The sequence below is a fragment of the Ptychodera flava genome, chromosome 22 (genome assembly GCF_041260155.1).
Source record: "Ptychodera flava strain L36383 chromosome 22, AS_Pfla_20210202, whole genome shotgun sequence".
In the NCBI taxonomy this organism is placed as follows: domain Eukaryota; kingdom Metazoa; phylum Hemichordata; class Enteropneusta; family Ptychoderidae; genus Ptychodera; species Ptychodera flava.
This window is the reverse complement of record NC_091949.1, coordinates 18,171,667-18,184,129: the sequence shown is the minus strand read 5'-3', so window position 1 is coordinate 18,184,129 and position 12,463 is coordinate 18,171,667. Positions and strand designations below refer to the sequence as shown.

General features: G+C 36.9%; 1 protein-coding gene across 4 annotated transcripts in view; it reads left to right on the top strand.

Annotated features, from left to right (window-relative positions):
• Nucleotides 1–12,463, top strand: part of LOC139122864 (prolyl 4-hydroxylase subunit alpha-1-like) — a 51,302-nt gene that overhangs the window by 34,259 nt on the left and 4,580 nt on the right. Inside the window, exons 9-13 of one of the 4 annotated variants that reach the window (XM_070688683.1) lie at nt 4,129–4,299; nt 6,954–7,007; nt 7,990–8,055; nt 11,345–11,413; nt 12,128–12,224. In XM_070688683.1, the coding sequence (XP_070544784.1) occupies nt 4,129–4,299; nt 6,954–7,007; nt 7,990–8,055; nt 11,345–11,413; nt 12,128–12,224 (457 nt within the window). Of the gene's footprint in view, nt 1–4,128; nt 4,300–6,953; nt 7,008–7,070; nt 7,131–7,989; nt 8,056–8,126; nt 8,193–11,344; nt 11,414–12,127; nt 12,225–12,463 lie in introns of all 4 variants that reach the window. The other 3 variants (XM_070688682.1, XM_070688681.1, XM_070688684.1) reach the window with 3 other exon arrangements.

Sequence of the window (12,463 nt, the reverse complement as noted above, 5' to 3'; positions counted from 1 at the left end):
AATATAATCAAAATGTGCATCGAAATGCAACAATTAATGCACCCTCCGTTTCCTAGGCGATGGCACGACCCTTGCTACACCCACTGGACGAGCCAAAGTGGGAGGGGTAATTTCAGTTTGGTCGAACAAGAGGGCTCGAGACCAGAATTTAACATTTAAACTTGAAACATGTTTAATCGCTGACAAGATGTGGACTAGTGTTAATCAAAGTAAAAGTGTAAAAAGGAGAGGTTTTATATCCCGGACACAATGAAAAACATTACGACTGGAAACTGTACCCCCAGTTGAGAATAGTAATGCCCACAGCGATGGAAACACTTATCCTTGAGCTGAGAAAACCAGACCATCATTTCGAAATAGAGCTGCAGATTCGAGAAGCTCGTTCAAAATAGCTAGGTACACCCATAAAAGGGGTGGTTTCGAGTTTTGAGGGCAAATTTCGCCTCCTTCATATAGAAATCGTACGTTTGTTTTTCCAGGAGAACACACCATTTGACACAAAATTTGCATGTAAAGGGGTCGCCAGTAAGCACGTGGTCAAATCTGGCATAAGAAACAATATGAAATGTTGGGTAAAGCCAGTCCAAAATAAACTGATTTGAACTTTTGTGTTTTGTAATTTATACCACTGCAGTAACATTACCTTTTTTTGACAACATCACACAATGTAATACGTTTTGAAACTGAATACTCCGACGTATTCTGTGTCTCCTTTGCTAAAAAATACGGTATGCCGATTACCATGTAAGGAGATGATGACGTCAAGACAGATTTGTAGTGCGTTTGGTCCTGGATGGTGCACGAAGTTTTGTCAAGGTAGCTTGTGTATTTATTTCCTAAATGGGAGAGATTAGGGTCGATCTAAACGAAGGCCGAAGAATGTTATGATACTCTGAGCGAGCTGAACTCTAACGCGAATGGTTGGATAATTTGGAGGATGTCTAGAATGATCTCGTCTCATTAAGATTATTTGGCGGTCAGTATTGAATTTCAACTGCGTCACAAGTTTGCGAAATGAGTATTCCGTCGAACGGTCAACGAACGATATTTTAGAAATCTGGAGACATGGCACATCGCATTTTATTTTAGTATTTTATATTTTACAAAAGATTTAAGAAGCAATGATTTTGTCGAAAATTCTGAAAAAAATATAGGAAGATTTGATCGCGAACACATTTTCACTTGGGTCAACTAGCCCTGCGTACGATGCTGTGTGTTCCACTACAGCTAATCGCCCCGCTCACCACAGCCCTGCAAAGACCCGTACGTAGGGTCGGTGACTTCAAATCCATTTTGGGACTTGACGTAAAAGCCAAATTACTGCCGAAATTCAGCGTTCTTGGGCCCAAGTCGTATCCCAGCCTACCTCAGCTACTCGATCGCTTCCAAAAATGACAGTCTTTTATTCACTTCTCGTAAATAACCGTCGATGTCGGCAACTCTCTCGCTAGCCCTGCGTACGATGCTGTGTGTTAGCTGTAGCACATAGCATCGTACGCAGGGCTAGGGGTCAACATGGGGTCGCAGCCATGTTGCCTCAAAACTTATTTCTGACAGTGTCTGCACTCAAAACTCAAAAATGTCGGATATGAACCAGAAAAATCGATGCAATTTTGTCAAACTTCGGCGAAATTTCAGCCTTTAGACAAAATTTCATCTAGGTAAGGTAAATTTACTGAAATTTGATCGACAAATAATCCTGAGCTTGAACGTGACAGCTCGCCTTCTCCGGGAAGTCAAGTATCCAGCTGCCCATACACATAGTTGCCCATGGCCAGGTTTATGAGATTGTTTTCAAGCGACGGCGGCAGACTGTACGGGGCTCTGGATATGAACCTACCGCCGGTGTAGCTGTAATAACTGTTGCGTTGTTTTTAGTGCCCACGGACGAAGTCCTGGGGGAGTTATAGGTTTGGTCATGTCAGTCCGTCCGTCCGTCCGTTCACGCAGATATCTCAGACATGCCCTGGTCAATTTCTTTCAAACTTTGCACAAGAATAGTACCCAACCCCATACAGATGCACGTCGATTTGTTTCACAATGCGATCGAATTTGGCCGTGTTAGAGGACTTTTTAGTTTACACCTCCATAGACTCCCATGTATAAGGCAGTTCTCCATAGACTCCCATGTATAAGGCCAAGAAAATAAAAATTTAGTTTCTCATCGTATTCATATTGCCTAAAGGATGCAGTGACACAGTTTTTTGTCCCCACAGATAAAGTCCAGGGGGCTTATAGATTGGGTCATATCCATCAGTGAGTCCATCGGTTCACGCAGATATCTCAGACATTTTGACAAAATATCATGTGACCTCAATGACCTTTGACCTCAAATATATATATTTGTCCACAACTCAGTAACCACAAGTGCTACATCCTTCATATTTGGTATGATAAGACACCTTATGACACCACATATTGTACCTCATTAATTATGTGCATATCTAATTTTGAGCGAGCCAATAGAGCTAGAGGTCTGATTTTTGGTATATAGGAATAACTTAGCAATACAATTATTTTGACAAAATGTCACGTGACCTCAATGACCTTTGACCTCAAATATATATATTTGTCCACAACTCAGTAACCACAAGTGCTACACCCCTCATATTTGGTATGATGGGACACCTTATGACACCACATATTGTACCTCATTAATTATGTGCATATCTAATTCTGAGCAAGCCAATAGAGCTGGATGTCCGATTTTTGGTATATAGGGATAACTATAGGGTAGAAATCTAAATATGCCCATCTAAATATTAGACATCTACCATCGAGAACAAAAGAAATTTGCTGTAATTTGAATATTTAAGGAGTTTAAGCAATTTCCACTATAAATAAAGAACCCTGCCTCAAACTCCACAAAAGTTGCTAGACATATTTTGCCGTTGCCATGCCATTGCTTCGTTTAATAACCAGTTAATCAAATGCCTAATTGACAGGAGGAAATTCAAGACCATATTTGAATAGTAGTATATATTGTCCTCAAAATTACTCTATCACGGCCCAAGTACTCATTGCCTTCAGCAATACTGCCTTGTTATTATTATTATTATAATCTTTATTTAAACTCGATAACTCCATAGGTGAAACACCTCTTTTCATGGAGGTTGAATAAACTAAAGAAAATCATATTACACCACCAACTTGAAAACACAAAAAACAAAAAAAAAAAAAAAAAAAAAAAAAAAAAAAAAACTACGAAGAGGCATCAGACAAGTAAATAGAAAACAGAAAGCTGTTACAAGATTTCTTAAAACTAGTCAGCGACTCTGAGTCCCTGACTAATTTAGGGAGATTGTTATATTCATCCACACCCGCAACAGACAAGGTGTTTTGATAAAGAAGTGTACGTTTCATTTGTCTTTACACTTGATATTCACTTGATGTGTTGACAACTGATTTAATTGTTTTCCACATTTTATTTCTGATAATTTCCAACAATTTTAAGATTGTCAATATGTAGTATATTCTGTCAACTCCCAATTCCAGATAGAATCTGATAAATCTTTTTTGGTCAAAAATAATAAACAAGCAATACAGGGTTTTAGTTCACTTCTTGATTTAATTTTTGATTTTGCGCCATTTAAAAATCAGAGCCATGTTGCATCTTGTTGCAAAACATGATGTTGTCGGTTGCTATTGTATCTACAATAACTGTTTTCTGGTTGTTTTGGAAATGTCAGTGATGATTGTTCCTAGGTCATTTTGATATTGTCTGTGATGGCTGTGTGCTATTCCCATAAAACTGTAGACAGGAATCTATTGGTGACTTTTTAGAATTGTCTCTTTTATCCAAATCTTTCACCAAAATAGTGGAGAAGAATGTTGTGAATTTCTCTCCATGTGGTGAAAAAACAGAAACTTGTAATGTCTGTCATGTATCTAGAAAGCATAAACTTGTACTGTCTTTCCATATGTTGTTCAAAAGCGTAGACAAGACTGCCAAGCTTTCTAGTGGAATAAGCAGAGCATGTGTGTTCATCTTATTAGCCACACAGCTACATTTATGAGACTTTCTCATGGTAACCGGCTTACATGCACACCTAATTCCCTGTACCCTCCAAGCTCAGTCGTCACGACGTGTAAGATGTGTTTTGTTTCTTCTTTAAATCACCGTTCCAGTTAAGACGGGCAACCATTCAGAACTCAGTGACAGGCAACCTTGAGTTTGCGGAGTACCGCATCAGTAAAAGTGCATGGTTGAGAGATGACGATGACGATGTGGTCATGAAGATTAGTAAAAGGATAGAATACTACACTGGATTGACCATGGACACAGCAGAGGAACTACAGGTGAGAAATTTACAAACTCAGAAGTCAAGGTAGTATGCACCTCATGAAATGAAAGTTCTTAACTCCCACCCATACTTGGCATAGGGAAAATTTGATTCGTTCTCTGTTGCTATCAGGACAAAATGCAAGACATTTGATTTTGCCCAAAATATGTAAATTTTTCAAAATTTTGAACTCTAAATTCTCCTTTTCATTGACTCTGTGAAAAAAGTTCAAATATTTCTGAAAAACCATCTGGCAAACAAGTTATCTATTCCATTGATTGTAAACTTCAGTCTACAAAACTGTAGTGTGGCAAAGTATGGTTAGAGTTTAAAAGGGTCGGTATGCTCCAACAAAGTCCTGACTTTCAATACCTCCCTGTAAGTTGTTGAAACGTTATTCAAAACGATGTTTAACCCTTGAAAATTGATAAGACAACCTGATGAAAATTATTGAATGATCGGTCATGCTTTTCAAAAATGATATGTAAAATGATATACAGAAATGAATTGCAAATGGTATTTTAGACATCAAAAACTCCCTGAAAATTGCTGAAAAGGTATTTGAATTTTATTTGACTGAGTGCATGGACCCTGAAATAAAGAATTTTCTTCTTTTTTAAAATTTCTCGGAGGTGCATCCTATCTTGGAAAAAGTATGCATATACTAACACATACTGGTACATGTTTGAAATAAACTAGTGCCAGAAAGTAGAGTCATAAAGGTTAAAGGTATACAGTCACCTGTAATCTAAATATGCCCATATATAGTCAAAGGGGCGTTTCTTGGTATTCAAAAGGCCCATGTGAGGGCGCTGTTTTTAAAAAGCGGCCGCCCGCTTAAAATCTGTGATTGGTTAGATTTTCTCTTTCCATGGTAACTGTGGCAAAATTGGAACAGGTGACAGTATACCTTTAAGTTGCATCCAGTACAGGTGTTTGATTGTCCATAGACAGTAGAGTGGAAGAGGACTGTCCAGATCATTTGCCAAACTAATCAGCTTTACAAATTTAAACTTCTTCAACAGCTTAGAATCTACTATGAGCTTTGTTCACATCGTAAATCTTTACAAGAGTCTAGAATAGAATTGGTAAAGTAGAAAATACTCCATGTACAAAGCAAGAATTCACATCAGCTGGATGTGTTACAAATGTTTTTCTTCATGGAGAAACAGAAGAATTTGTAGCATTTTCCCCAGAGTACCTTCTTAGGTTAAAGTGATAGATTTATACTCAGAGCTGATTGTGGTTTCACAGTGATACTGAGATGACCTTATGGCCCCGCATTCCTTCAAACACCCTGGCTTCTCAGAAACATCCTGTGCCACTGTTTCACAAGTTTTCACATTATAACTTCGTGCCATCTTACATATCTGCTACTATTTCCCGCACCATCACCACCGTTATGAGTTAAAGATGCCAGTTTTACGGAAGTGTGTCATTCAGCATTTAGCGTTATATCACAAAATGTCAAAACGCATACAGCCATAGCATCGTGTTCCTTCCAACATAACAACTTTTGTATTGGTGATTATGCTAATTAGAAACAAATGTTGTAACCTTGTCAACATACTAGTAAGTAGTATGGCTCTTACAGTAAAGCAGCAAAGACACACCACACATGAAGTGGTTCACACAATTTATAAAATAACACATTTAAAGTTTTAGAAGAAAATAAAATCCTTCAGACCTTTCCTAATGCATCATAAAGTGTAAGATATAAAGAAGATGAATAGTCATTGTCAGTGTGTCATTGCCACCACATTTGCATAACATGAATATTCATTGCTAAATTTACGTATATGTATTCAATTTGCATAACATGAATATTTATCATTATGTCTCTATCACTAAATTTGCATACCTACACAATAATAATTTGTAAAGTTAACAACAGTGAATACTATTATGTCATGTTTCAAGCATGAGAAGTCTTTTATCAGAGATATTATAGGTTTGGACACTGTGTCTGTTTTCTGAGTTATCATTTGGTCATATTCTGCACATGTTGTTCAACATCTGTTGGTTATCATGAGGACCTCAGGGCATTTAAAGAAATTATTACAACAAAGCAAAACTTAAAGTTTTCAACAGTTATCTCCTTCCACTTAGACTGATAAAATCATGTTCATGATAATCTAAGAGGGAACTCGGAGAGTCAGGCCATGCGTCTGATTTTATCCATCCATCCCTATGTTAACAACCAAACATGAACCTTATATTCACAGAAAACAAAATCATTTAGACTCTCACGTGGCATTGTCTGCCATTCAGTGTGGCTGCATCCTTCTGTCACAGACAATCTAATCCTAGTGTTGCCAAGCTCAGTAAATTCTAGCAAGGCCTCTCACATGCTTACAGTATCTTTGGCAACAGCAATCTGTCTACATTGATGTTGTTGAGGTGTGGAAGAGGGCACACTGTTGTAATGTAGCCACCATGATTTGAATGTCAATAAATTATAGAAATTCTAACAGCAAATATTTTCAGAAACTGAAAGTTTGTCAGAATTTAGCCCCTTTGATTTAGACTGATAAAATTCTGTTCATTGTTATCAAAGAGGGAACTCACAGAGGTGGGCCACTTGACTGATTTGATCCATCCAGTGTCACCATGATTTGAATGCCAACAAATTTTGCCGGACGAGCACTGATCTGTTTCTGTCCATTACAGGTTGCTAACTATGGACTTGGTGGACACTATGAACCTCATTTTGACTTTGCAAGGGTAAGTCATTGGTAGCTGGACAGGTCAGTAAGAAGCCTTCTCCTTTATTACTTTCCTTTACAGGTTGCCAACTATGGCATAGGTGGGCACTATGAACCACACTTTGACTTCTCCAGACGGAAGGTGGGTATTTGGTATCTAAGGGTAAACAATTTAACTATTTTCTTTTCATCATTAATTGTGCTTAAGGTAGTGTTCACCTTGAAAGGGAAAGACTTAAACTTTCGCTCAAACTTTCCCCAATGAAACTTCCAGTGAATCATTTCCCAAATCAAGAATAAAAATCAAGGGTCACACTGCAAAGTTTGGTACAAGAGAAACAAAATTACCTGACATTTAACATCAAAATGGCTGATTTTAGAAAATTAAGACTGTGAAAACTTTTCTCTGTGCAAGAGCTATAAAATGAGCTCCACAAACGGCAAACCTGAAAAGTACTGTAAAAAATTGAGTCCATACTTCTGTGTGCTGTAGGTGTAACAATGCAGAATATTTTCAAAGTTGGACAGTGTAGCAAAAGTATACTGTGAAAGATATCAATGTTTTGGTTGAAATTCCTTCCATTTCACTTGAATGCTTAAGGTACTGTATGCGCCTTGAAAGTGAATGACTTAAACTTTTGCTGAAATTTTCCTTAAAGAAACTTAAAATGATTCTCTTTCAAAATCAAGAATAAAAATCAGGGATCACCATGCTAAGTAAGGTACTAGAGGAACAAATTACTCAATATTTGCTGATATTTGAAATGCAAAATGGCTGCCATCCCTGTGTTAACTCTATGGAGAAAAATTAAATTTTCAATTTTCTAAAAACAAAGGTGTTGAAAGTATTTCACACTCCAAGGGCTTCAAAATGAGCCCCCACAAGTGGTAGATCAGAAAAGAATTTTAAAGTTTGAGAGTCTGTCCTTGTAGTGCATTCTGCCTTAGCAACTTTTACAGTGATTCAATCATTCATGTATGTCATTCTCATCCAATCACAGAAAGATGAAGTAGATGCTTTCAAAGCTCTACAAACTGGAAACAGAATTGCTACAATGCTGTTTTATGTAAGTAATATTACCAAACATCTGTCATTCATAATTAAGAACAATGTTTGCTGTTTTTTGTTCAATCGCAGAAAGAGGAAGTAAATGCATTCAAAGCACTGAAAACGGGAAATAGAATAGCTACCATGTTATTTTATGTAAGTAGAATTGTTCTTATACATCTACCATTGAGAAGAATGGAATTTTCAGTGTACAAAAATAACCAAATGGAATTGCCTGCTCAGCTAGACCAACCTTTTCCGGATACCCCAAGCAAGGTGTATTTTTATCGGTGTCTTGGCATGTTCACCTTTGGATGGTTTTTAGGGACCTATTCCATGACTGCCAAGATAAGTCTTGCATGCTGTCTATGTGGCGGCACAGTCTGTCAGATGCATGTCCCAGATTTGGCCTCTTGCTGGTGGTGGATAGTGGGATACAATTGTTTGTGACATGCTGAAACGTTCTTGTTCTGTTTAAAAATTGCTAGTATTTATCTGGTATGCTGTCTGTTAAATACTTGTCTTGGATCATGCTCTTTGCTGGCAATGGACATCGAAAGACAAATTGTTGTGAAAAGCATAAAAGTATTAAGTTCAGATAATAAAAAGTTATCATAAAAACAAGGTCAAACCTGTATATAGCGGTCAAATGAGACCAAGAAAAAGTGACCACTATATGGAGGTGGCCTTACCATAGAGGATGGGTTTGGCATTACTTTCAGTGTGCGTGGTATGCTGTGTGGGGAAATTAGGAAGAGATGTAGGAGTAATAAAGTGAACATCATAAATCTCTTGAAAATGACATCTTATTTTTAAAAGCATTGTAATGCAGATATGAAATTTTTCAGAATAGACTATTTCTTGCTTTCCAGTGTGAGTATATTTTGACAGAGGTCATCCAGAGTCAGATATGCTGAACATGATAAACATATTTCGTACCACATTGAAGCAATTACATGTGGCCACTGACCACGTAAAAGAGGTGACTGTTCTGTAGAGGGTTTTTAGGATGTAAAATATTAGTGGACTGCTTCAAGGGGACTGCTTCAAGGTGACCACTGTAAAGAGGTGACCACTCTGTAAGGGTGACCACTAAGACAGATTAGACTGATGTACGGTAAACTATGTACTCCGTAGTGCTGTGTATGGCCTATTATAAATACAGCACTAGTGTCATCGTACACACTTCATGGAATTTTTGTAATAACTTCATAAAACTGTTGATATTACATATTAAGTGAGGCTGTCTTCTTGATTTTCCATACCTTATTTCATTGCTGCTTCTTGAAATATGAAATTAATATCTTGAAAATGATATCAATATCTACATCTAATATAGTCAACTCGTCCATAGAAACAGCTAGTATCCATCACTCTCTCATATAAGGGACTGGTCAGTTTCTTCGGCCTGGGGGGGGCCGGTGGATTATTTTTTGCCGACGTCAAAAAGTGGCTGACCCCCCCTATTCCAAATTTTGAAAACAGGTGACCCCCCTATTCCAAATTTCTAAAACAGGGTGACCCCCCCCCCCCCCCCCCCCGGGCGCGACAAAGGTAAAACAAAAGATGGACATAAATTTTATATATATATATATATATATATATATATATATATATATATATATATATATATATATATATATATATATATATATATATATTATATTTTACATTTTACATATATTTATATTTTAAATAGTCATTCTATGTTTTAGTGAAATTGTTGACATGTCAGTTGTAAGATAGGAATTTCAAAGTGTCAATCTTAAAGTTTAAATACAGTACATTTTGAATGAGCTGTATTTTGAATGAGCTGTGAATGTATTTCACACTTTCTCTGCTTAACCAGATGTCCTGAACTGCTGTACAGAAATGGATGTCAATCATTAATATCAAAGAGGAAAAAGCAGTGAATCAAAAACTTTGATGGGTGTTAAGACTTGCCAACCATCCAATTAAATCTACTGAGGAGCCATAGAGAGCTTTTTTAGCCAAATCTGATGTGTACAGTGTCTGAGAGGACCTTTCTTGTGTAACATTGAAACCATAAAAGCACAGCTAATAATGACAAAAACTGCCTTTTTTAACTGTTATTTTGTTCATAAAAAAGCATCTTTTACAGAAAACCTATGAAACAAAGGAAAATAATTGCATCAATGAGAAGGAAAGATATCTTGTCATTTTTCTATCTCTAAAATAAGTCACTGTATCAAATATATATTGTGAAATATTTGTGCATGTTGCTTTCTCATACTGAATTCTCACAGAGAGAACAGAAAAGTATCAGGAATTTGTCATCCTTTTTCATATGAAATGCAGACTTCATAATGGTACACTTTCACTTAGCAAACATCAAGATATCTCTGAAAGTATGGCGCCCGAAGGCGCGCCAAAAAATATGAAACATCCTGATATCTCTGATATATATGCCTTGTATATTAAAGTCATGCACCTGAAGGGCATGCTGAAAGATGTATGATATATTAAAGTAATGAGCTTGAAGAGCACGCTGAAAAATACTGAACATACATGTACAGATATCTCTGATGTATGTATGCTTGATATGTTAAAGTTGGGCGTGCTGAAAAATATGACTGATTATTAAAGTTACGCGCCCAAAGGGCGCGCCGAAAAATACAACTGAATGATGAATTTTGTGGCTGACACTAGCATTTTAGGCAATGATGAGCCTTTGTCAAAATTCAAAAACACACTGATCCCCCCTATTGGGCATTTCAAAAACATGGTGACCCCCCCTATCACCAAAGTCAAAAACAGGGTGACCCCCCCCATGAATCCACCGGCCCCCCCAGGCTGAAGAAACTGACCAGTCCCTAAAGAGCCGTGTAAAATCAAATGAAATGATTTTGTGAGAAGAATTCCTGCAGGAAAGGAAAGAATACTAACTTTGCTCTTGCTTCACGATCCTTGAGCTCTTTTTAATCTACTTATAAATCAATCTGCTTAACCAATAATAAAATCCAAAATTGTACTATCACTTATTGATCTCTGAACCCTTTTCAGCCTTTCTCACCAGTATTAAAATCAATCTGTACTGCCCGTTGTGGATATCTGAACCTTTTTCAACGTTTTTGCAAACATGCATATCTAAACTGTACTGCCACTTACTGTGACTTAGAGAGATATCTAACCTTTTTCAAACTTTCTCACATATATGCAAATCCAATGAGACTTTGTGAAGTAGCAGGATATTGCAAAGGCTTTACATAAATTAATTTACTTGCTAAAATCTGGAACAAACAGGAACAAACAGGTTTTTTGTGCACAATTTTTTTTTCTTATGACAGATGAGTGAGGTTACTGCTGGAGGAGCCACAGTGTTTCCACGTGTTGGGGCAAGGCTTGTCCCAGAAAAAGTAGGTCACCTCTGAATCTTTTAGTGTGTTATGATACTATGTCTATTAACGTAAAATGTTTTGCCTACTTTCAGTAAAAGGCACCTTTGGCAGTTTTTTGACAAATGTTTACAATACCTTGCTCATCTGCTGCTTGTGTAGCCTTATTTTGAAGCTTTTTTAGCAAGTTTCACTACCTTGTTTTTGTAAAAATCAAAGTTTCATGTTTTCCCATAGCGTTAACACAGAGTATAGCAGCCATATGCATTTCAAATATTTGCAAAATTTAGATAATTTGTACATATAATCCAATAGTTTCCACTGTGACCACTGATTGCTGTGTTTGATTATAAAAGACAATGGTGTAAAATTTCCTTGAGGAAAGTTTTAACAAAACTGTTTTGAGGCACATATTAACTAAATTTGAAGAACAAATATCAACCTGCAACAATACAGATTGACTACCTGTTCTCAACAAATTTCAGTGATATGAAGCAGATTTCATCTAGTTTGGAAAGTTTCCAACTTGCCCTTACAAAACACTGAAAGGTAAAAACTAATATTAGAAAGAATTAATAAAAGCTTTGTACCTCCTTATTTGATGTTTACTTTCTGCCCGACCTGCTAAGTCAAAGGTCACAATATAGCTATAACAAAGAAGATTATATCAAAAAGTTGGGATTAGATGGTGTGAATGCAGACTTCAATGTTTAACTGTTTGTTGTTTGCTTTCAGGGCACAGCGGCTTTCTGGTATAACTTATTAAAATCAGGAGAAGGGGATTACTCAACGAGGCATGCAGCCTGCCCAGTCTTGGTGGGATCAAAATGGGGTAAGTCAGTGTAGTTAATGATGTAGAGATAATTCATGCAAGTATAGTCAGCCCAGTAAGATGGGGAAAATCTTCTGCAAACAGAGGAATGAAATTGAAATCTGAGAAGACCAAAAATTAGTAGTCGTCGCTTCGGATTGTTAACTTATATTCATTTCTGGACTTCACAAATACTGTGGTCATGGTTGTGACTGCTTGAAACATTTTCATTCAATTTTGGTCAGAAAATGTGAGAAGGA